At 48.9% G+C, this 27618-nt stretch overlaps 1 protein-coding gene across 1 annotated transcript in view; it reads right to left on the bottom strand.

Moving 5' to 3' along the window:
• The window catches only part of LOC136577129 (sulfotransferase 1A1-like), a 51202-nt gene extending 24497 nt beyond the window's left edge, over positions 1-26705 (bottom strand). Inside the window, exon 1 of the mRNA XM_066576882.1 lies at positions 26569-26705. Coding sequence (XP_066432979.1) covers positions 26569-26701 — 133 coding nt within the window. The 5' untranslated portion in view covers positions 26702-26705. The remainder of the gene's footprint in view (positions 1-26568) is intronic.
• Between the last annotated feature and the right edge of the window lie 913 nt (positions 26706-27618).

Raw genomic sequence — 27618 nt, 5'->3', positions numbered from 1 at the left:
GCCCCATTGACCTCCCGCCACCATACGCACCATATGACTGCCCAACTGACCTCCAGCCACCATACACACCACATGACGGCCACACTGACCTCCAGCCACCATACACACCACATGACGGCCACACTGACCTCCAGCCACCATACACACCATATGACGGCCACACTGAGCTCCTGCCTCCATACACACCATATGACGGCCACACTGACCTCCTGCCTCCATACACACCATATGACGGCCACACTGACCTCCTGCCTCCATACACACCATATGACTGCCCCACTGACCTCCTGCCTCCATACACACCATATGACTGCCCCACTGACCTCCTGTCACCATACAGACCATATGACTGCCCCACTGACGTCCCGCCACCATACACACCATATGACGGCCACACTGACCTCCTGCCTCCATACACACCATATGACTGCCCCACTGACCTCCTGCCTCCATACACACCACATGACTGCCCAATTGACGACCTGCCACCATACAGACCATAAGACTGCCCCACTGACCTCCTGCCACCATACAGACCATATGACTGCCCCACTGACCTCCTGCCACCATACAGACCATATGACTGCCCCACTGACCTCCTGCCACCATACAGACCATATGACTGCCACACTGACCTCCTGCTGCAATAATGCCCATATGACTACCCCACTGACCTCCTGCTGCAATACTGACCATATGACTGCCCCACTGACCTCCTGCCACCATACAGCCCATATCACTGCCCCACTGACCTCCTGCCACCATACAGCCCATATCACTGCCCCACTGACCTCCTGCCACCATACAGCCCCTATCACTGCCCCACTGACCTCCTGCCACCATACAGCCCCTATCACTGCCCCACTGACCTCCTGCCACCATACAGCCCATATCACTGCCCCACTGACCTCCTGCCACCATACAGCCCATATCACTGCCCCACTGACCTCCTGCCACCATACAGACAATATCACTGCCCCACTGACCTCCTGCCACCATACAATGTGACTGCCCCACTGACCTCCTGCCACCATAGAGACCATATGACTGCCGCACTGACCTCCTGCCACCATACAGAACATATCACTGCCGCACTGACCTCCTGCCACCATACACACCATATGACTGCCCCACTGACCTCCTGCTGCAATACTGACCATATGACTGCCCCACTGACCTCCTGCCACCATGCAGACCATATCACTGCCCCACTGACCTCCTGCCACCATAGAGACCATATGACTGCCCCACTGACCTCCTGCCACCATACAGACCATATGACTGCCCCACTGACCTCCTGCCACCATACAGACCATATGACTGTCCCACTGACCTCCTGCGAACAAACAGGCCATATGTAAGCCCCATTGACCTGCTGCTGTACAGACCATATGACTGCCCCACTGACCTCCTGCCACAGTACAGACCATATGACTGCCCCACTGACCTCCTGCCACCATACAGACCTTATGACTGCCCCACTGACCTCCTGCCACCATACAGACCATATGACTGCCCCACTGACCTCCTGCCACCATACACACCATATGACTGCCCCACTGACCTCCTGCCACCATACAGACCATATGACTGTCCCACTGACCTCCTGCCACCATACACACCATATGACTGCCCCACTGACCTCCTGCCACCATACACACCATATGACTGCCCCACTGACCTCCTGCCACCATACAATGTGACTGCCCCACTGACCTCCTGCCACCATACAGACCATATGACTGCCCCCAGCCACCATACAGACCATATGACTGCCCCACTGACCTCCTGCTACCATACAGACCATATGACTGCCCCACTGACCTACCACCTCCTGCAAAAATGACTTTCATGATGGTAAGGGGAAAACAGTTATAAACTACAAGAAAGTAAACTACTGGTGACAGGACAAAATTGTTTGATAATTCCTATGCATAAATGGAGGTGTGCAGCCTCTACAAAGGGGAGGAGCCATCATAAAGGGGAGGGACCTGTAGAACAGCTTTGACATTAAATACACGGTAATATATTAAACACAATCCACATTCCGTGTAGAAACACTAGGTGGCAGCAACACACCACTGCATTGTACTAGTGAGTGCCTCAGCGGTGCAATGTCGCCACCTGGTGGTAGAAGATACTGATTACAAAATGATGCAAGCACAAGTGTAATCCGTGATTTTTTATAAATCGTTCTTCTGCTCAGCGATCCTGTCTGCACCGTGTATATAGTGCATCCCTTATATATAATACATCACTCAAGTATAAATAGGGGGAAATAAGATTATATGGGAACAATGGATACCTTACCTCCACAATACACTGTGCATGCAGAGACCCCTCCGCCATGCAGACCATATGACTGCCCCACTGACCTCCTGCCACCATACAGACTATATGACTGCCCCACAGACCTCCTGCCTCCATACAGACCATATGACTGCCCCACTGACCTCCTGCCTCCTTATACACCAAATGACTGCCCCATTGACCTCCCGCCACCATACGCACCATATGACTGCCCAACTGACCTCCAGCCACCATACACACCACATGACGGCCACACTGACCTCCAGCCACCATACACACCACATGACGGCCACACTGACCTCCAGCCACCATACACACCATATGACGGCCACACTGAGCTCCTGCCTCCATACACACCATATGACTGCCCCACTGAGCTCCTGCCTCCATACACACCATATGACGGCCACACTGACCTCCTGCCTCCATACACACCATATGACGGCCACACTGACCTCCTGCCTCCATACACACCATATGACTGCCCCACTGACCTCCTGCCTCCATACACACCATATGACTGCCCCACTGACCTCCTGTCACCATACAGACCATATGACTGCCCCACTGACGTCCCGCCACCATACACACCATATGACGGCCACACTGACCTCCTGCCTCCATACACACCATATGACTGCCCCACTGACCTCCTGCCTCCATACACACCACATGACTGCCCAATTGACGACCTGCCACCATACAGACCATAAGACTGCCCCACTGACCTCCTGCCACCATACAGACCATATGACTGCCCCACTGACCTCCTGCCACCATACAGACCATATGACTGCCCCACTGACCTCCTGCCACCATACAGACCATATGACTGCCCCACTGACCTCCTGCTGCAATACTGACCATATGACTGCCCCACTGACCTCCTGCCACCATACAGCCCATATCACTGCCCCACTGACCTCCTGCCACCATACAGCCCATATCACTGCCCCACTGACCTCCTGCCACCATACAGCCCCTATCACTGCCCCACTGACCTCCTGCCACCATACAGCCCCTATCACTGCCCCACTGACCTCCTGCCACCATACAGCCCCTATCACTGCCCCACTGACCTCCTGCCACCATACAGCCCATATCACTGCCCCACTGACCTCCTGCCACCATACAGCCCATATCACTGCCCCACTGACCTCCTGCCACCATACAGACAATATCACTGCCCCACTGACCTCCTGCCACCATAGAGACCATATGACTGCCGCACTGACCTCCTGCCACCATACAGAACATATCACTGCCGCACTGACCTCCTGCCACCATACACACCATATGACTGCCCCACTGACCTCCTGCTGCAATACTGACCATATGACTGCCCCACTGACCTCCTGCCACCATGCAGACCATATCACTGCCCCACTGACCTCCTGCCACCATAGAGACCATATGACTGCCCCACTGACCTCCTGCGAACAAACAGGCCATATGTAAGCCCCGTTGACCTGCTGCTGTACAGACCATATGACTGCCCCACTGACCTCCTGCCACAGTACAGACCATATGACTGCCCCACTGACCTCCTGCCACCATACAGACCTTATGACTGCCCCACTGACCTCCTGCCACCATACAGACCATATGACTGCCCCACTGACCTCCTGCCACCATACACACCATATGACTGCCCCACTGACCTCCTGCCACCATACAATGTGACTGCCCCACTGACCTCCTGCCACCATACAGACCATATGACTGCCCCACTGACCTCCAGCCACCATACAGACCATATGACTGCCCCACTGACCTCCTGCTACCATACAGACCATATGACTGCCCCACTGACCTCCTGCCACCTCCTGCAAAAATGACTTTCATGATGGTAAGGGGAAAACAGTTATAAACTACAAGAAAGTAAACTACTGGTGACAGGACAAAATTGTTTGATAATTCCTATGCATAAATGGAGGTGTGCAGCCTCTACAAAGGGGAGGAGCCATCATAAAGGGGAGGGACCTGTAGAACAGCTTTGACATTAAATACACGGTAATATATTAAACACAATCCACATTCCGTGTAGAAACACTAGGTGGCAGCAACACACCACTGCATTGTACTAGTGAGTGCCTCAGCGGTGCAATGTCGCCACCTGGTGGTAGAAGATACTGATTACAAAATGATGCAAGCACAAGTGTAATCCGTGATTTTTTATAAATCGTTCTTCTGCTCAGCGATCCTGTCTGCACCGTGTATATAGTGCATCCCTTATATATAATACATCACTCAAGTATAAATAGGGGGAAATAAGATTATATGGGAACAATGGATACATTACCTCCACAATACACTGTGCATGCAGAGACCCCTCCGCCATGCAGACCATATGACTGCCCCACTGACCTCCTGCCACCATACAGACTATATGACTGCCCCACAGACCTCCTGCCTCCATAAAGACCATATGACTGCCCCACTGACCTCCTGCCTCCTTATACACCATATGACTGCCCCATTGACCTCCCGCCACCATACGCACCATATGACTGCCCAACTGACCTCCAGCCACCATACACACCATATGACGGCCACACTGAGCTCCTGCCTCCATACACACCATATGACGGCCACACTGAGCTCCTGCCTCCATACGCACCATATGACTGCCCCACTGACCTCCTGCCTCCATACACACCATATGACTGCCCCACTGACCTCCTGTCACCATACAGACCATATGACTGCCCCACTGACGTCCCGCCACCATACACCCCATATGACGGCCACACTGACCTCCTGCCTCCATACACACCATAAGACTGCCCCACTGACCTCCTGCCACCATACAGACCATATGACTGCCCCACTGACCTCCTGCCACCATACAGACCATATGACTGCCCCACTGACCTCCTGCCACCATACAGATCATATGACTGCCCCACTAACCTCCTGCTGCAATACTGACCATAGGACTGCCCCACTGACCTCCTGCCACCATACAGACCATATGACTGCCCCACTGACCTCCTGCTGCAATACTGACCATATGACTGCCCCACTGACCTCCTGCTGCAATACTGACCATATGACTGCCCCACTGACCTCCTGCCACCATACAGCCCATATCACTGCCCCACTGACCTCCTGCCACCATACAGCCCATATCACTGCCCCACTGACCTCCTGCCACCATACAGCCCCTATCACTGCCCCACTAACCTCCTGCCACCATACAGCCCCTATCACTGCCCCACTGACCTCCTGCCACCATACAGCCCATATCACTGCCCCACTGACCTCCTGCCACCATACAGCCCATATCACTGCCCCATTGACCTCCTGCCACCATACAGACAATATCACTGCCCCACTGACCTCCTGCCACCATAGAGACCATATGACTGCCGCACTGACCTCCTGCCACCATGCAGAACATATCACTGCCGCACTGACCTCCTGCCACCATACAGACCTTATAACTGCCCCACTGACCTCCTGCTGCAATACTGACCATATGACTGCCCCACTGACCTCCTGCCACCATGCAGACCATATCACTGCCCCACTGACCTCCTGCCACCATAGAGACCATATGACTGCCCCACTGACCTCCTGCCACAGTACAGACCATATGACTGCCCCACTGATCTCCTGCCACCATACAGACCTTATGACTGCCCCACTGACCTCCTGCCACCATACAGACCATATGACTGCCCCACTGACCTCCTGCCACCATACACACCATATGACTGCCCCACTGACCTCCTGCCACCATACACACCATATGACTGCCCCACTGACCTCCTGCCACCATACAGACCATATGACTGCCCCACTGACCTCCTGCCACCATACAATGTGACTGCCCCACTGACCTCCTGCCACCATACAGACCATATGACCGCCCTACTGACCTCATGCCTCCATTCAGACCATATGACTGCCCCACTGACCTCCTGCCACCTCCTGCAAAAATGACTTTCATGATGGTAAGGGCAAAACAGTTATAAACTACAAGAAAGTGAACTACTGGTGACAGGACAAAATTGTTTGATAATTCCTATGCATAAATGGAGGGGTGCAGCCTCTACAAAGGGGAGGAGCCATCATAAAGGGGAGGGACCTGTAGAACAGCTTTGTCATTAAATACACGGTAATATATTAAACACAATCCACATTCCGTGTAGAAACACTAGGTGGCAGCAACACACCACTGCATTGTACTAGTGAGTGCCTCAGCGGTGCAATGTCGCCACCTGGTGGTAGAAGATACTGATTACAAAATGATGCAAGCACAAGTGTAATCCGTGATTTTTTATAAATCGTTTTTCTGCTCAGCGATCCTGTCTGCACCGTGTATATAGTGCATCCCTTATATATAATACATCACTCAAGTATAAATAGGGGGAAATAAGATTATATGGGAACAATGGATACATTACCTCCACAATACACTGTGCATGCAGAGACCCCTCCGCCATGCAGACCATATGACTGCCCCACTGACCTCCTGCCACCATACAGACTATATGACTGCCCCACAGACCTCCTGCCTCCATACACACCATATGACTGCCCCACTGACCTCCTGCTGCAATACTGACCATATGACTGCCCCACTGACCTCCTGCCTGTATATATACCATATGACTGCCCCATTGACCTCCTGCCACCATACGCACCATATGACTGCCTCACTGACCTCCTGCCACCATACAGACCATGACTGCCCCACTGACCTCCTGCCACCATACAGACCATATGACTGCCCCACTGACCTCCTGCTGCAATACTGATGATATGACTACCCCACTGACCTCCTGCCACCATACGACTGCCCCACTGACCTCCTGCCTCCTTATACACCATATGACTGCCCCATTGACCTCCCGCCACCATATGCACCATATGACTGCCCAACTGACCTCCAGCCACCATACACACCACATGACGGCCCCACTGACCTCCAGCCACCATACACACCACATGACGGCCACACTGACCTCCAGCCACCATACACACCATATGACGGCCACACTGAGCTCCTGCCTCCATACACACCATATGACGGCCACACTGAGCTCCTGCCTCCATACACACCATATGACGGCCACACTCACCTCCTGCCTCCATACACACCATATGACGGCCACACTGACCTCCTGCCTCCATACACACCATATGACGGCCACACTGACCTCCTGCCACCATACAGACCATATGGCTGCCCCACTGACCTCCCGCCACCATACGCACCATATGACGGCCACACTGACCTCCTGCCTCCATACACACCATATGACTGCCCCACTGACCTCCTGCCTCCATACACACCATATGACTGCCCCACTGACCTCCTGTCACCATACAGACCATATGACTGCCCCACTGACGTCCCGCCACCATACACACCATATGACGGCCACACTGACCTCCTGCCTCCATACACATCATATGACTGCCCCACTGACCTCCTGCCTCCATACACACCATATGACTGCCCAATTGACGACCTGCCACCATACAGACCATAAGACTGCCCCACTGACCTCCTGCCACCATACAGACCATATGACTGCCCCACTGACCTCCTGCCACCATACAGACCATATGACTGCCCCACTGACCTCCTGCCTCCATACAGACCATATGACTGCCCCACTGACCTCCTGCCACCTCCTGCAAACATGACTTTCATGATGGTAAGGGCAAAACAGTTATAAACTACAAGAAAGTGAACTACTGGTGACAGCACAAAATTGTTTGATAATTCCTATTCATAAATGGAGGGGTGCAGCCTCTACAAAGGGGAGGAGACATTATAAAGGGGAGGGACCTGTAGAACAGCTTTCACATTAAATACAGGGTAATATAGTAAACACAAGCCACATTCCGTGTAGAAACACTAGGTGGCAGCAACACACCACTGCATTGTACTAGTGAGAGCCTTAGCAGTGCAATGTCGCCACCTGGTGGTAGAAGATACTGATTACAAACTAATACAAACAGAACTGTAATCCGTGATTTTTTATAAATCGTTCTTCTGCTCAGCGATCCTGTCTGCACCGTGTATATAGTGCATCCCTTATATATAATACATCACTCAAGTATAAATAGGGGGAAATAAGATTATATGGGATCAATGGATACATTACCTCCACAATACACTGTGCATGCAGAGACCCCCTCCGCCATGCGGACCATATGACTGCCCCACAGACCTCCTGCCACCATACACACTATATCACTGCCCCACATACCTCCTGCCTCCATACACACCATATGACTGCCCCACTGACCTCCTGCCTCCATACACACCATATGACTGCCCCACAGACCTCCTGCCACCATACACACCATATTGTCAGGGTAAAATATTCTAAGTAGAGCACCAATCGGGCCCACCCCACTTGCCCCGTTGCCGGCGGTAAGAAGAGACACCACACAGGGAGGTCTGGTATAATTCCTCACACGGGACATGGCTGCGCTTTGCCGACGTGTCGAGCTTTATTACAGATTACATGAGATCTTATACCCTTTGTCCCATCACCATCAAGGGGTGATGGGCTAATAACCATATATGGGCAGTCCGGATTTCCGGCCTGAGACAGTGAAAATTATGTACATGGTTGAACATCTTGATATCTTGTTCCAGCGCTTCTGGGAAAACGGCCAAGTACACGCGGCCTTCATGTCTGGTTCGGTATCATCTCTGAATTTCTAGAACATCTCTCAGCCTTGCAAAGCCTTGGAATATCTGATGTAAGGCGACATATAAGTTTTTTCTCATTTGGAATTGAATAAAACTTGCATATAGGTATAAAGCATAAAAAAACATATGGCAATATATATATATATACCCTCACAAACCCCCCTAAAAAACTTAATATGGAGATCAAGCATCAGGCCTTGCACTCTTCCTCGGTCTCCCTTGCGTCAGGGTTTCTCCACTGCCCGTAAGTCCCTACTCCTAAAAGGGAGGGATCCCTACCTCACCTCAGAAGGAGGCCATGGATTCCCTGGGCTTATTTCCGGGCATCCATACCCTCTATCTGTACGAGTTAACACCCCGCAGGGTGTGCCCTCGCCGGAACCTAAGGTCTTCTGCACTTTCCCTAGGCAAATGGGAAGTCCACTGACAGTCCATCTTATGAGACCGGGGCGGCGCAGTACTAGTCCATCTCTCCATTCTTCTGGTAACGTACCTGGTTGGCATTATCGGAACTGGCTCTTCATCTTTTTTCAAACAAGGGAAATTTTGGTGTCACATTGTCCAGTCCCTTACTCATACTCTTTTTGATCAAAGGGATAATACACGTACAGGAAGTTACATACCCCACCTCTTTCTGCTAAAATCATATCCAGGGCCACTCTATTTTGGAACACCATGGATGCAGTGGGCCCTAACTGGTCAGCTTACCCTTGTAAAGCATCTCTGGTGTAGTTTACAAACCTCTGCTGATTGTAAAAGATATAATTCATCCAATCTACATTATTATTAACAGTGACAAAAGCAAATAAGGACTCAAAACCTGCTTTAACCTGATCTCTAGAATTAAATTCATCTGGCACCCCTCTTGGCACTCCTATTGCATCTATGTATACATGTGGATCAAAGTTACCACCTGGAGCGTCAACTTCCCTCTTAGCACGATGCGGTGTTGGATTCTCACCCTCAGTGTAGGATTCATATTGCACATTTGATTGTATTAATTTGTTCTGAAACAGGGGGCTAGTGTACAGTAGTCAAAGGTGTGTGTTAGAGGAATTGTACCACATTATAGCATGTAAAGGATATCAGGATCATTAGTTTTTTCAGTGCGAAGTGTAGATCCAAGTGGGCTCTCCTTCAAGCTTGACTGCAGTTGGGGTGGTGAACAACATCTGGTAAGGACATTCAAACCGGGTTTCTCACTCAAACTTTTTCACATAGACCCTGTCACCTGGTTTCAGATTGTGACACTCATCTGTAGGACCTGGGAGAAAAGCAGAGACTGCAGAATGCATTACTAACAATTCCTTGGAGAGACCTATGACAAAATTAACAAGAAAATCATTCCCCAAACTGTGCTACTGAGGCATGTACCCTCCTAAGAAAAAGAAAAACTAATAGAAGACACTCAATTCAAAATTTTACCATTTTCTTCATTGCCTTTTGTATCTACTTTCCCACTACTCCGCGGATGGTAGGGTGTGTGAAAAACCTGGAATATACCCAAAGCAGACATGATGTGTTGCATTATTTCACCTGTGAAGTGTGTACCTTTGTTTGACTCAATTACTTCCGGTACCCCATATCTGCGGATTACCTCATTCATGAGCTTCTGTGCGGTTACCTGCTTATTTACTTTGGTAACAGAGTAGGTCCCCAACCTGAAAAACATCAACAACAACAAGCACATATTCATGCTTCCCAACAAGTAGGAGGTGAGTGTAGCCAATTTGCAATCCCTGAAATGGGTAGAGTGGTCTAGGCAAGTGTGATGTGGCAAATTTACTTCTGCCCTGTTGCTTTACGGCAAAGATCATGCAAAACTGGACAAATGATGCAGTAGCTACAGAAAACCAAGGAGCCACCCGTCCTCGTTCAAGCATCAACATCATTGCTGCTTTGAGAGGTGCGTCTTTTCGTGCGTCAGCTGGGCCATCATTGGGCACAGGGACCGTGGTGGGCAAGTGCTGTTGACTGTTCACCATACGCCGTCCCTTTTTAGTCCATTTGTCTTTTTCTTAACTGTAAAGTCTTTAGCATATCAAAGTCCAAGTTTTTATCAAAGTCCAAGTTTTTATCAAAGTCCAAGTTTTTATCAAAGTCCAAGTTCATATCAAAGTCAAAAGTTATTGTCAAATTCTTCTTTTCTTCTTTCTTCCACGGCTTGAGGGCCGCTGCTTTTGCTGTGTGGTCTGTGATGGCGTTGCCTCTCGCTTCTCCGGTGTAGGAACTGGTGTGAGCTTTCCACTTTGTCAGGTAGAAGTAGGGCCTCCATGAGGCTCTGCACCGCTGCATCATTCTTAATTGGCTGTCCTGCTGTGGTAAAAAACTGTCTGGCCTTCCATGTTGGGCCGTAATCATGAGCTATGCCAAATGCATACCGGGAGTCAGTGTAAATGGTTGCCGTCTTACCTTCCTCCACTCTACACGCCTCAGCGAGTGCTTTTAATTCCGCTTCTTGTACTGCGACATGCGGAGACATTCTGCTTTTAGGACATCTTGTTGTGTAACCACTGTATATCCAGTGTGGAGTCGTCAATCACCCTGGGTACCATCTATAAAAAACAACTCAAAATATGCATTATTAACAAGGGCTTTCAGTAACTTTTTTAAACTTAAATTTTCTTGTTGCATCACTGCTAGACAATCATGCTGGTATTTTATTTCAAAAAGATCAGAACCTTGTTGCAAAAAATTAAAAAATGGCTTGCAAAAAATTTAAAAATGGCTGAATTTAAAAATGGCTGACTTGCAATACCTAGATCACCTATGCCTTCTCCTCCCCCCCTTTAAACCAGGGTACTCAATTGGAACAATAGTACCCGGTTTAAGGTAGTACAACATTGTAAAAAGATTTGATGGATGCAGATAAGGCCTGTAAGATGTTAGCACCTATAACAGACACATGAGTTACATCGGGGCAGAATAATCTACAAACACCTATTAATATTGGAAATGTGAGATCCCTTTAAGTGAATTCATTATTAGTCTGTTCCTGCCTGCAATGTCTTAGACGGGAGAAAAAAAAACAAAACAAAAACTTTTACTAGCTGCTCACGCTCCTCACCCCTCCCTTGGACAAGAAGGATGAAACATTACTACGTACTATTACATCATCTAGCTCCACCCCTTCGATATTGGCTCCGTGCGTCCGTCAGCTGAAAAACATTGAGGTGAGTGCTATAATTTACATGATTCTATTGAGATGAGATTGTGAATGAGCGCTATCTTTGACAAATTATGTGAAAAAAAGTTTGCTGAGTGACTGAGATATTCAATATTTCTTATCTACTGAAGCTATTATATGCTGTATTAAACGCTGAAGTGTTTTAGAATCTGTGACCCTGAATTTGGAGTGAATTCTGAAAGCCCCCACCTTTTTAAAACAAACTGTTATCTCTCTACGAATATGAAACACAGACTGCACAGCCCTGCATTTGAACTCATAATTAACACATATGCTGGGACCTTGCAACATTCATTTTCAACCCCTGTATAAGTAAGAATATATGTTAGAAATTGCTATATTTCTTGCCTACTAAGACAGCATAATTAATTAAATTCATTTCAATTCATTTTAAGCAAGCAAAGATATTATCCAGGGTTATTATTGCATTCTTTCTCTCGCTTCGTTATCTCTTGACCTTGAAGACTAAACATAAGCTCGCAGCTACATGTCAACAAAACTCTTCTCCCCTAAAAGCAAGCTCAGTTAACTATTTGCACATACAGTATATACATATATACACATATATATCCATATCTATTATCTATCTTGTATTATACACATTTTCTTCTTTCTTTGCCAACAAATCACATGCATTGTAACTTTCTTATCGACTTGCTTGTTTCTCATACTTCTCTCCCTTACCTAACTGCCAATATAACCTTCAATAGACACTCTCCCGACACCCTCTTGATCACTTACTGTACTTTTCAACATTTCACTTACGGACACTTTCTTAAACAAATAATGTGTACATACTTTCTCTGACTGTCTCTCTCTCTCTCCTCCTCCTCCAGCATTTTCTAGCAAACCTTGATCTTCCAAGGCATCTCTCGGTCCTAAAGACCTCCCTCCCAGACACCATTTTGTAATCTGCCGTGCGGGTCGGTGTCACACATTTTCATTAGAGTTTTCTTACATTTTACAGATTCATCCGCACGGCGGCAGCCCTTGAGGGGCTCTATCTTCTTTAATAAGATCTTACGCATATTACAACAACAACAACAATAAAAATAACACGCTCCATAGAGTGCATCCCTCTTAATTTTCAAATTGTCAGCCCCTTATATACCGGCAAGACAACCGAGGGCATCTTCTTCCATGGAACCAGTCCCATAAAAATGCATCTCTCTGAAATCAAATCGTTAGCCCCATATATAAGGCAAAACAACCGAGAGTCCCTTTTTCTATCAGACTTATCTCATAGAGTGCGTCTCCTCCTCAGCTAAACCATTAACTAACTAAACTAAACCCGAGGGTCCCTTCTTCTATGAGACAAAATAAAAAGAAAGAGAAAAAAACTTCTGCAGATACAACAAACAATCTCCACTATTGTTAAAACACTACGGACTTCAACAACAAATAGACTACAGACTAGTTTCTGGGTGACCGATTGGTGCGCATATCACGGTCAGTGGTCCGTGACGGCAAACCCGGAGCCCACACGAGTTACCGTGTAGAACTCTTAACCCAACCCGTCCGGTCACAAACCACAGATAGTCAGTCCCGCTGCAAGACTCGCAGTGTAAAACACAACATAAATATATGCTGGCCTTACCTGGAGTTCTAAGTGAGTTGATCAGGCTCGGTTTGCAGCAGGACGGCTTCTCAGTGGCGTGGATCTGGGTGGAATGCGTTGTAGGCTCTGGCTTTGTCGCCCCAGTTGGTTGCGCCATTTGTCAATATAATAAAATATTCTAAGTACAGCACCAATCGGGCCCACCCCACTTGCCCCGTTGCAGGCGGTAAGAAGAGACACCACACAGGGAGGTCTGGTATAATTCCTCACACGGGACATGGCTGCGCTTTGCCGACGTGTCGAGCTTTATTACAGATTACATGAGATCTTATACCCTTTGTCCCATCACCATCAAGGGGTGATGGGCTAATAACCATATATGGGCAGTCCGGATTTCCGGCCTGAGACAGTGAAAATTATGTACATGGTTGAACATCTTGATATCTTGTTCCAGCGCTTCTGGGGAAACGGCCAAGTACACGCGGCCTTCATGTCTGGTTCGGTATCATCTCTGAATTTCTAGAACATCTCTCAGCCTTGCAAAGCCTTGGAATATCTGATGTAAGGCGACATATAAGTTTTTTCTCATTTGGAATTGAATAAAACTTGCATATAGGTATAAAGCATAAAAAAACATATGGCAATATATATATATATACCCTCACAATATGACTGCCCCACTGACCTCCTGCTACCATACAGACCATATGACTGACCCACAGACCTCCTACCACCATACAGACCATATGACTGCCCCACTGACCTCCTGCCACCATACAGACCATATGACTGCCCGACTGACCTCCTGCCTGTATATACACTATATGACTGCCCCATTGACCTCCCGCCACCATACGCACCATATGACTGCCCCACTGACCTCCAGCCACCATACACACCATATGACTGCCACACTGACCGCCTGCCTCCATACACACCATATGACTGCCCCACAGACCTCCTACCACCATACACATCATATGATTGCCCCACTGACCTCCTGCTGCAATACTTACCATATGACTGCCCCACTGACGACCTGCCACCATACAGACCATATGACTGCCCCACTGACCTCCTGCCACCATACAGACCATATGACTGCCCAACTAAGCCCCGGCCACAATACAGACCATATGACTGCCCCACTGACCTCCTGCCACCATACAGACCATATGACTGCCCCACTGACCTCCTGCCACCATACAGACCATATGACTGCCCCACTGACCTCCTGCCACTATACAGACCATATGACCGCCCTACTGACCTCCTACCTCCATTCAGACCATATGACTGCCCCACTGACCTCCTGCCACCTCCTGCAAAAATGACTTTCATGATGGTAAGGGCAAAACAGTTATAAACTACAAGAAAGTAAACTACTGGTGACTGGACAAAATTGTTTGATAATTCCTATGCATAAATGGAGGGGTGCAGCCTCTACAAAGAGGAGGAGCCATTATAAAGGGGAGGGACCTGTAGAACAGCTTTGACATTAAATACACGGTAATATATTAAACACAATCCACATTCCGTGTAGAAACACTAGGTGGCAGCAACACACCATTGCATTGTACTAGTGAGTGCCTCAGCAGTGCAATGTCGCCACCTGGTGGTAGAAGATACTGATTACAAACTAATACAAACAACTGTAATCAGTGATTTTTTATAAATCGTTCTTCTGCTCAGCGATCCTGTCTGCACCGTGTATATAGTGCATCCCTTATATATAATACATCACTCAAGTATAAATAGGGGGAAATAAGATTATATGGGAACAATGGATACATTACCTCTATAATACACTGTGTATGCAGAGACCCCTCCGCCATGCAGACCATATGACTGCCCCACTGACCTCCTGCTGCAATACTGACCATATGACTGCCCCACTGACCTCTTGCCACCATACAGACCATATCACTGCCCCCCTGACCTACTGCCACCATACACACCATATTGTTTGGGGGGGGTCACAAGGGGACCCGTCAGCTGATGCTGTCTGCTTCCCAATCTGTTTGAATCTTGCGAGTATACTCTGAGGAGTTCAATGGACACCACACCGTATGTGTTAACCAAAGAAATGCCTGTTTAATGTACAATGTATTCAATCTTTATACATTTCTACGAAGCAAGTGGCTTTATGCCAGATACAATTACAATTAATAAGCACATGTATTGATTTAAAACATCTCAGCCTCTTATCGGTATGTCTTCCTCTGTGTAGGTGTAATCGGGAGGTACATTCCTGTAAGCTTGTTACTAAGTTTCAACTAGAATTATTTAAAGATAAGAACAGGACAGAAACCTAGTGGTAATCCAATTAATATTTCCAGGTGGATCATTCTAACTGAAATCTAACATTTTTCTCAAGTGAAAGTTGAAATTAATACAAAATATATGTGTATTATAGCAGACAAGCAAAGAGACAAAATGGAGTCTTTGTAGTCCATTTTAAAAGCGTCAACCCTTACACGTATTTGTGGTTAAGCTTAAGAAGATGAAATACACTTATCTTTCTCTTTAGAAAAGCATAAACACGAATTAACCCCTCACATTCCCCCATTTGGACATAGGGTCCACCATCATGCTAGGTACTTCACCCGAGTGGTGCCAGCTCCTGCCAGATTCCCTAGAGTCATGTGGTGGTCCCAAAGTCCATCTGGGTTAAAGTTTAGCAAAAGCTTTTTCACTACAACGTGTGGTACAAGACGTGATTAACTTTAAAGCAATATATATGTGACGAGCAAAATCATTGCTACTTGAAGCATACCTTGTAAAATTCCCATGAACCACCCTCCCAGACCAGAGAACCAATTGGCAGGGTTCAAAGAACTAAATGTGTTACCCCACCAGCTATCTCAGATTTCTGAGTTTTCATTTGTCCATGTAAGCAATTCTTTCGGCGGAACAGTAACAACCAGGAAAAGAAAACTAGTGGCACCAGGTGTGTGTGTGCAAGTCCAACAGTCCTTCACCTGTGCGGTGTTCAGTCCATCTACCAGTATTTGGTGGTGTCTAACAAAGTAGTTCTGTGCATTGTCATTTTGCACCCTCTCATAGGGGCGAAGCATGGAGTGAGGAGTCCAAAAAGTCCATCAATAAACAAAATGTCCTTCATTTTTCCTTCTCATGGGGGGGGGGGGCAAAGCAGGGCGTGAAAAGTCCCATTAGTCCCAAGACAAGCAACAGTTCCTTCAACTTTTACTGAAGTAGGTGTGGTCAGCAGGACTTGATAGGGCCCCTTGAATCTGGGCCCTAGGGATTTCCGGACACGCCTCTTTACGAGCACCCAGTCTCCAGGTTGTAGAGAGTGTGATACCTCTAAATTGTCTGGGTCTGGAATGGAAGAAAAAGACTAGATTCTGTGTTATTGTTAGTTGGTCACACAGGTGCTTTACATATCCGGCTACTGTGTCATAGCCCTGCTGTAGGGCCTGTGGATGATACAGCCCCAATCTTGGCATAGAGCCAAACAACACTTCTTTCAACTTAAGCGTACCATTTAGTCTTTCAACCTTGTCTGAACTCTGCGGGTGGTATGGGGTGTGAAACGCTTGTTCCACCCCAAAGGCTGACATCCCCTCTCGCATCACTTCACCTGTAAAATGTGTACCTCTGTCACTCTCAATTGTCTCTAATACCCCGTATCTGCGGATTACCTCATTCATGAGCTTCTGTGCAGTTACCTGCTTATTTACTTTAGTAACAGGGTAGGTCTCCAACCTGAAAAGAAATCAACAACAACAAGCACATATTCATACTTCCCAACAAGTGGGAGCTGAATGTAGTCAATTTGCAATCCCTGAAATGGGTAGAGTGGTCTAGGCAAGTGTTATGTGGCAAATTTACTTCTGCCCTGTTGCTTAAGGCAAAGATCATACAAAATTGGACAAATGATGCAGCAGCTACAGAAAACCCAGGAGCCACCCTTCCTTGTTCAAGCGTCGACATCATTGCTACTTTGAGAGGTGCGTCTTTCCGGGCATCAGCTGGGCCATCATGGGGCACAGGGACTGTGGTAGGCAAGTTCTGTCGACTGTCCGCCATACACCGTACTGTTTCTGCTGCTCCCATATTAAGTCCATTTGTCTTTTCCTTCCTTGCTGGTTTTTAACTGTAAAGTCTTTAGCATATCAAAGTTCAAAGATTTTGTCAATGTCCAAAGTTTTTGTCAAATTCTTCTTTTCTTCCACGGCTTGAGGGCCGCTGCCTTTGTTGTGTGGTCTGTGATGACGTTGCCTCTTGCTTCTCTGATGTAGGAATTGGTGTGAGCTCTCCACTTTGTCAGGTAGAAGTAGGGCTTCCAAGAGACTCTGCACCGCTGCATGATTCTTAATTGGCTGTCCTGCTGAGGTTAAAAAACTGTCTGGCCTTCCATGTTGGGCCGTAATCATGAGCTATGCCAAATGCATACCGGGAGTCAGTGTAAATGTTTGCCATCTTACCTTCTGCCACTCTACATGCCTCAGTGAGGGCCTTCAGTTCCGCTTCTTGTGCTGAGACATGCGGAGGCATTCTGCTTTTAGGACATCTTGTTGTGTGACCACTGCATATCCAGTGTGGAGTTGTCCATCCTCACCCTGGGACCATGTATATAAAAAAAAACAACTCAAAATATGCATTTGTTAACAGGGGCTTCAGTAACCTTTATTATGGCCACCTGTTCTGGCAAGATGATGGCTTTCATTAGTAAACTTACAGCTTTTCTATTCTTGATCGGCTTGCCTTGAGCTGTGAAGCTCTGCGCGCGCCAGATAGGCCCATAGTCAAGTGCAATACCAAAGGCGTACCTGGAATCAGTGTAGATGTTAGCAGTGGTATCCTTCGCGATTGTACAGGCCTGCGCTGACATGTGTGGCGGCAGTGGTTTTGTACAAGTATCTCATTCAGTGTGACTACTTCAAAACCGGTTACAAACCTTCCTTCGTCATTCATGTATCTGGATCCATCCACAAACAGCTCAAACTGGGGGTTCTGCAGGGGCTTGTCTGTGACATGCGCAAACCCAGCCATTTCCTGGGCCATGAGGGCCACACAGTCATGCTGGTTTCGGGTGTCAAATGCCTCCTGTTCGTCACTCAGGGAGTTGTAAAACAACTGGTCCCCTGTACTTACTCCCCCCATTTGAATCTACGTCACCTAGTAAACGTAAGGTGGCTGGATTCAAGGTGGTGCACCTTTGGAATGAGATGTTCGAGGAGGAATGCACTGCGAGTTCAATTTTTATCTGTCTGGCAAGAGACAGATGTCTATGGCTTACCTGTGTCAGGATACCATGTATGTCATGTGGGGTGTAGATCACCATGGTCTGATCTAGGACAACGTCAGAACTTTTGTCCAGTAGCGCCTGGACTGTTAGAACCGCTCGGACACATGATAGAGACCCTCTAGCCACTGCGTCAAGATGGGCACTGTAGTATGCTACAGGTCGCTTTTTGTCACCATGCATTTGTGTCAGTACAGCGGTGGCGTGTCCCGCCATCTCAGTGATGTACATTTGGAAAGGTTTGTCATAGTCTGGCAGTCTGGTTATCTGTACTTTCAGCTGATGGAAGGCTGACTCGGCCTGCGGGGTTAGGGCAAATGGCCGTGAACCCAAACAGTCGTACAGAGGCTGCATGGTCATGGAGGCAGAGCGTATCCACGGACGACAGTATGAAACCAGTCCCAAGAAGGTACGCAACTGGGCATGGGAGGTGGGAAGTTGCATGTCACTTACCACCTTCGTGCGCTCTGGCGTCAGGTGTTTAGCACCTGGACCTAGGCAGTGGCCCAGGAACACTACGTGAGATTTGCAGAACTGAAGTTTGTCTTTGCTGGCTTTGCGGCCATTCTACTCTGATGGAGGAAACACAGAAGGCTTAGTGATGAATTGAGGTAACTATTTGGGTCAGGAGTACATAAAAAAAAGTAAATCATCAACATATTACAAGAGGGCGGTGCCCTCGGGAATTGGCCAGGCATCTAATACCAGCTTCATGCATCTGGTGAACTGGTTTTGGGCTATTCTGTGCCCCTTATGGCAGCACTGTCCAACAGTACTGCTTTCCTCTGAAAATAAATGCAAACAAATACTGACAGTCTGGCTGGCCCTTTAAACTCTTTCTCTTTAACGGGGAACAAAAGGGGTATTGGCTGGGAAGACACAGTCCTTAAGGGCATTAAGTTAACATAAAGAAGAGACAGTGTCTGCAATTGTATCTTCCTGGACATGTGCCAGGGGGTACTGACGGACCAAGGGGGCTTTTTCCCCTTCCTTTAGGTAGACCATTACCAATGAGACTGACAGTCTGCCAAGGTCCGTCTGTCTGGTAGCCCAAAGGCTCGGAGAATGACATTAAAATCTTGCTCCTCTGCATGCATAAGAGTGAGGACAGGGAGAGGTGTCGCTTGGTCTGCTGCCATCCGACAGAAGGTTGGGTGACTTTCAGACCCGGGGTGTATACGAGCCTCACCGGACGGGTGAAGTTCGATACACCATCCCAAGGGCCCCATCACATCGGTTCCCAATATGCTTTCAGGACCTTCCAGCACAAGGAAGCGCGTGAGGCATCACTACCCTTTAAACATTACCTCAAGCGGTTCAGTTTCTGCCAGCTGAATTGGAACTCCTGAAACCCCTTGCACCGATTACCGCTAGACAATCAGGCTGGTATTCTATTTCAAACAGATCAGAACCTTGTTTAAAAATAGCTGACCTGCAATACCTAGATCACCTATGTCTTCTCCTCCCCCCCTTTTGAACTAGGATACTTAATTGGAAGAAGAGTAGCCGGGTTCAAGGTAGTAGTAACATTGAAAAGAATGACAGGAGCACATTGTGGCTAGATTTGATGGGCCAGAAAGAAGTGCTTGGGTTGCACTTGCGTGTATATGCTTCGGATGTCATGAGGGGTGAGGACCACTACGGGGTAGTTCAATACCAACTCCGAAGATTTGTCAACCATTGCCTGTACTGCTGCCACCGCGCACATACATGAGGGAGCTCCTCGAGCCACTGGATCCAGCCTCATGGAGTAGTATCCAAGTGGCCGTGGTTGTCCCCCGTGCTTTTGTGTCAATACTGTCGTCATATGGCCAGAAAATTCAGTACAGAAAAGAATAAATGATAAAGTGTAAAAGGGTGCAGGGGTGAGAGAGAGAAAAGAATGATTGAAAGACAGTCATAGAGTAGTTGCATAAGAGAGGAAACAGAGTGGATCCATGGGCGGCAGCATGAAACAAAGCCCAGAAAGGTGCGGAGTTTAGAAGCAGGTGTAAGTACAGGTGTGGCTTTTGTTCCTATGTCAGATGTCTAGTTCCTTGGGCTAAGCGATGACCCAGGAGAACCTTTGTTTTGCAGAATTGGACGTGGCTTACTATTTGTCAGGACCTGCGGAAAGCTCAGTTTCTGCAGTGGCTGTCAAGACAAATACATGAGCCGGATCCACCAAGAGAGCAGTTAGTTTACAAAACTCTTCTGAACTGGCACCTGAGGTCTCAACCCGTACCAATTAGAGATGAGCGAGCACCAAAATGCTCGGGTGCTCGTTACTCGGGACGAAAATTTCGCGATGCTCGAGGGTACGTTTCGAATAACGAACCCCATTGAAGTCAATGGGCGACCCGAGCATTTTTGTATATCGCTGATACTCGCTAAGGTTTCCATTTGTGAAAATCTGGGCAATTCAAGAAAGTGATTGGAACGACACAGCAACGGATAGGGCAGGCGAGGGGCTACATGTTGGGCTGCATCTCAAGTTCCCAGGTCCGACTATTAAGCCACAATAGCGGCAAGAGTGCCCCCCCCCAACAATTTTAACTTCTGAAAAGCCCTTATTAGCAATGCATACCTTAGCTAAGCACCACACTACCTCCAACAAAGCACAATCACTTCCTGCATGACACTCCGCTGCCACTTCTCCTGGGTTAGATGCTGCCCCCCCCCCGCCCGCACGACCCAGTGTCCACAGCACACACCAAAGTGTCTCTGCGCAGCCTTCAGCTGCCCCCATGCCACGCCACCCTCATGTCTATTTATAAGTGCGTCTGCCATGAGGAGGAACCGCAGGCACACATTGCAGAGGGTTGGCACGGCTAGGCAGCGACCCTCTTTAAAAGGGGCAGGACGATAGCCCACAATGCTGTACAGAAGCAATGAGAAATATAATCCTGTGCCACCGCCATCAGGAGCTGCACACGTGGGCATAGCAATGGGGAACCTATGTGCCACACACTATTCATTCTGTCAAGGTGTCTGCATGCCCCAGTCAGACCGGGGTTTTTTATAAATAGTCACAGGCAGGTAGAACTCCGCAATGGGAATTCCGTGTGCACCCACAGCATGGGTGGCTCCCTGGAACCCACCGGCTGTACATAAATGTATCCCATTGCAGTGCCCTGGACAGCAGGGCTAACGTCAGATTAAATGCAGGTGGGCTTCGGCCCACATTGCATGCCCCAGTCAGACTGGGGATTTTTATAAGTAGACACAGGCAGGTACAACTCCCTATTGTGAAGTCCGTGTGGACGAACAGCATGGGTGGCTCCCTGGAACCCACCGGCGGTACATAAATATATTCCATTGCATTGCCCATCACAGCTGAGGTAATGTCATGTTTAATGCAGGTGGGCTTGGACCCACACTGCATGCCCCAGTCGGACTGGGGTTCTTTAGAAGTGGACTCATGCAGTTACAACTCCGTGTGGACCGACAGCATGGGTGGGTCCCAGGAAGCCACCGGCGGTACATAAATATATCCCATTGCATTGCCCATCACAGCTGAGGTAATGTCATGTTTAATGCAGGTGGGCTTGGGCCCACACTGCATGCCCCAGTCAGACTGGGGTTCTTTAGAAGTGGACACATGCAGTTACAACTCCGTGTGGACCGACAGCATGGGTGGGTCCCAGGAAGCCACCGGCGGTCCATAAGTATATCCCATTGCATTGCCCATCACAGCTGAGGTAATGTCATGTTTAATGCAGGTGGGCTTGGGCCCACACTGCATGCCCCAGTAAGACTGGGGTTCTTTAGAAGTGGACACATGCAGTTACAACTCCGTGTGGACCGACAGCATGGGTGGGTCCCAGGAAGCCACCGGCGGTCCATAAGTATATCCCATTGCATTGCCCATCACAGCTGAGGTAATGTCATGTTTAATGCAGGTGGGCTTGGGCCCACACTGCATGCCCCAGTAAGACTGGGGTTCTTTAGAAGTGGACACATGCAGTTACAACTCCGTGTGGACCGACAGCATGGGTGGGTCCCAGGAAGCCACCGGCGGTCCATAAGTATATCCCATTGCATTGCCCATCACAGCTGAGGTAATGTCATGTTTAATGCAGGTGGGCTTGGGCCCACACTGCATGCCCCAGTCAGACTGGGGTTCTTTAGAAGTGGACACATGCAGTTACAACTCCGTGTGGACCGACAGCATGGGTGGCTCCCTGGAACCCACCGGTGGTACATAAATATATCCTATTGCAGTGCCCAGCACAGCTGATGTAACGTCAGCTTTAATGCAGGTGGGCAAAAAATTAATTGGATTACACTGTAGGTGAGGGCCCAAAAAAATTACCAACAGTACTAATGTACCTCAGAAAAATTGCCCATGCCCAACCAAGAGGGCAGGTGAAACCCATTAATCGCTGTGGTTAATGTGGCTTAATTTGTAACTAGGCCTGGAGGCAGCCCAGTTAAAATAAAAATTGGTTCAGGTGCAAGTTTCAACGCTTTAATGAGCATTGAAACGTATAAAAATTGTTTACAAAAATTATATGACTGAACCTTGTGGGCCTAAGAAAAATTGCCCGTTCGGCGTGATTACGTCAGGTTTCAGGAGGAGGAGCAGGAGGAGGAGGATGAATAGAATATACAGATTGATGAAGCTAAAAGGTCCCCGTTTTTGATGGTGATGGAGAACGATGCTTCCATCCGCGGGTGCAGCCTACGTATTGTTTAGGTATCGCTGATGTCCGCTGGTGGAGAAGAGAAGTCTGGGGAAATCCAGGCTTTGTTCATCTTGATGAGTGTAAGCCTGTCGGCACTGTCGGTTGACAGGCGGGTACGCTTATCCGTGATGATTCCCCAGCCGCACTAAACACCCTCTCTGACAAGACGCTAGCCGCAGGACAAGCAAGCACCTCCAGGGCATACAGCGCGAGTTCAGGCCACATGTCCAGCTTCGACACCCAGTAGTTGCAGGGGGCAGAGGCGTCACGGAGGACGGTCGTGCGATCGGCTACGTACTCCCTCACCATCATTTTACAGTGCTCCCGCCGACTTAGCCTTGACTGGGGAGCGGTGACACAGTCTTGCTGGGGAGCCAGAAAGCTGTCAAAGGCCTTAGAGAGTGTTCCCCTGCCTATGCTATACATGCTGCCTGATCTCCGCGCCTCCCCTGCTACCTGGCCCTCGGAACTGCGCCTTCTGCCACTAGCGCTGTCGGATGGGAATTTTACCGTCAGCTTGTCCGCCAGGGTCGTGTGGTATAGCATCACTCTCGAACCCCTTTCCTCTTCGGGTATGAGAGTGCAAAAGTTCTCCTTATACCGTGGGTTGAGCAGTGTGTACACCCAGTAATCCGTAGTGGCCAGAATGCGTGTAACGCGAGGGTCACGAGAAAGGCATCCTAACATGAAGTCAGTCATGTGTTCCAGGGTACCTGTACACAGCACATGGCTGTCCTCACTAGGAAGATCACTTTCAGGATCCTCCTCCTCCTCCTCCTCCTCCTCCTCCTCAGGCCATACACGCTGAAAGGATGACAGGCAAGCAGCATGGGTACCCTCAGCAGTGGGCCAAGCTGTTTCTTTCCCCTCCTCCTCATGCTCCTCCACCTCCTCCTCCTCCTCAACGCGCTGAGATATAGACAGGAGGGTGCTCTGACTATCCAGCGACATACTGTCTTCCCCCGCCTCCGTTTCCGAGCGCAAAGCGTCTGCCTTTATGCTTTGCAGGGAACTTCTCAAGAGGCATAGCAGAGGAATGGTGACGTTAAAGATTGCAGCATCCCCGCTCACCATCTGGTTAGACTCCTCAAAGTTTCCAAGGACCTGGCAGATGTCTGCCAACCAGGCCCACTCTTCTGTAAAGAATTGAGGAGGCTGACTCCAACTGCGCCGCCCATGTTGGAGTTCGTATTCCACTATAGCTCTACGCTGCTCATAGAGCCTGGCCAACATGTGGAGCGTAGAGTTCCACCATGTGGGCACGTCGCACAGCAGTCGGTGCACTGGCAGATTAAACCGATGTTGCAGGGTGCACAGGGTGGCAGCGTCTGTGTGGGACTTGCGGAAATGTGCGCAGAGCTGGCGCACCTTTTCGAGCAGGTCTGACAAGCGTGGGTAGCTTTTCAGAAAGCGCTGAACCACCAAATTAAAGACGTGGGCCAGGCATGGCACGTGCGTGAGGCTACCGAGCTGCAGAGCGTTCTATTCACTACATATTGTACGTGCAAACACTTTGCAAATACATTCGTGTGATGCAGGCATAAGGCTGGTGGTCCATGGGCGGGTTTGGATTGTATTCCCTGTAGTGATAATTCGGCCGCAGGGAACGCAGTGAACCAGGGGCATACCTAAAGGCGTACCACGGGCCCGGGTGCAAAAGTTCAGCTTGGGCCGTCCGCCCTCCCCCCCAGGCCCTTTTTCCCCCCCTCCCTATACCTGAGGGCCAATGCCCACGTGCAGATTTTACTTATAAAACTGGCGCGTGGCCCCTGCAGGGAGATCCGTGCCTCTTGCTGCCCATAGGGATGCATTAGCATCAGTAAGGCAGCTAAAAGCATGCAGATAAATTCCTTCCTGGCGTGCGGGTCGCATGCACGAGAAGGAATCGCAGCATGCTCCATTTTCCTGTGGATCTGCCACACAGGCGGCTCCCGCAGCTTCCTTTGAAGCCTATGGAAGATGTCCGTATCCGCAGCTGTTTTTGTGCTGTGCCGCGGATATGCGGAAAGACAGATTTTTTAAAAGAAATTGGTGCGCATGTGCAGGATTCAGCAGTGAAATCCGTGCGTGCGAGTGGACATGAGGCCAGATAGATACTAGATAGATACCCCGGGGCCTGGACTACTTCTGTGGTGAGGAGAGCAGCTGTACATAGTGTCAGCAGGAGGGAAGCAGCAAGGAGAGGACCTCATCATCCATGCTCCATGCCATGCTGTGCACGAGTCTGTGTCCTCTCTGCTCCTTCCCTCATCCCCCCTCCTCTTCCCCTGTCCTCATCTAGTCCTTCCTCCTCCTACTCTCGTCTCTGGCTCATGCTGTCGGCCAGACCGCACTAATCAGGCGGCCGCAGACAGTGCGACCTGAAAGTGTACCTGTATATGGTGGAGGACGGCCTCTGGGCCCCCTCAAGCACAGGGGCTGGGTCGCCGGTTCAACCCCTGACAGTATGCGCATGCCCCCTGTCCACGAGTGGAGAATCATTGCCATTCTTCGCTGCAGCCAGCAAGTCACAGCATGCTGTGATTTGCTGCGATTTTCTGCGTTCAGCCTATCTGTCAGATAGGCTGACAGCGGAGATCCGTCTGACAGCCCCTGCTCCCATATGGCAGAGATCTGCCGCAAGATACCGCAACGCCCGTGGACAGGCAGCCTAAAGATGGTATTATGAAGCACTCAGGAGCGGGGCAGAGCACACAAGGGCAGGTTTATAGGGTAGGTCAGAGGTAGCGACAAGTCAGACCCGCAACAAGACTGGTGAAGCTACAAGGACGGTGGAAGAGGAGCGGTGCCACATACCGATACCCCAGCCAGCAGTGCCACTACCTGAAGAGCAGAGACTCTGGGACTGACAAGGATAGGGACGCCCCTGTGTATAAAGTTCCTCAGTCTCACCAGATTTCGGGTATGTAGCGATCAGCAAGTCCTCTTCTCTGGCCTGGAAACACTGAACACTCTCCCAGTTTTCTGCAAAAGGCCCTAGGAGGGGCATCCCACCGACCACCTTCATCGCAGGACGATTAGCCATGGCTGTAGCCTATATAAGAGAAGAGAATGCAGCTCTGGATGTGACTAGAGCATAATTATAGAACTTGTTTAACCCTTCCTGCTGCAGCCTTTCTCCGTTCTTTGGTGTACCCCATAATGTGCTGGAAAACTCTGAAGTATTAATGTGTGAAAAGACCTAGGAAATAAAATTGTGCCATTATTGGGGGGGGGTTACAAGTTTTAATTTTCTTTCTAATATTTAATAAAAAACTCCTATAAACTTGTTTTTAATGGGATTTAAACTTGCAATCTTTTGATCGCTCATACAGTATACTGCAGTACAATAGTATTGCATTATACCGCGTTCTGAAAGGGTAATCTATGAAGGTGTGCCTTGATAGATGGTCATTCATGGCATCCCTGGGGGCCTTCAGGAGGCCCTAGGCTGCCATGACAACCGATCCTAACTCTCCGATAACACTGAAGGCAGAGTGGGACGTTCAGGACCTCCAAACGCCGATTGGGGCATTTAAATGATGCAATGAGAGAGTGTGCAATGTACCAAATTGATAACACTTTTACCTTTTCAGTTGGAATTAGGAGGTGGTTGAGCGTTGGGTCTCACAGGGTGTATACCGGTGTGTAGGGTCCCCCAAAGGGCGCAAGGCCAAGACAGCCAGACTAGAGAAACCCAAAAGTGTGAGGCAGGAGCAGCGTTGTGCCTGCGGTGGAGCACCACCCGCCTGCAGGCTCCTTCACATCAGCATATCTGAGCAGTGCATTTGTAGTAGACATGAAGATTAGTTAGCGTAAAATGTCTATTGATTTGTAATAAACTAGAAGTATTGCACAGCTGTAGTGATTTAACTCTGTAGAGGCTAATGGCTGCATAATTTCATTATGGTAATTGCAGGACAATGGCATGATGAAAGATGTGTGTTTTATAACTTTAGCCTA

This window comes from Eleutherodactylus coqui, chromosome 8 (genome assembly GCF_035609145.1).
Source record: "Eleutherodactylus coqui strain aEleCoq1 chromosome 8, aEleCoq1.hap1, whole genome shotgun sequence".
NCBI classification, from domain to species: domain Eukaryota; kingdom Metazoa; phylum Chordata; class Amphibia; order Anura; family Eleutherodactylidae; genus Eleutherodactylus; species Eleutherodactylus coqui.
Note: the sequence above shows the minus strand (reverse complement) of the source record. Positions and strands in the feature narration are given on the sequence as shown.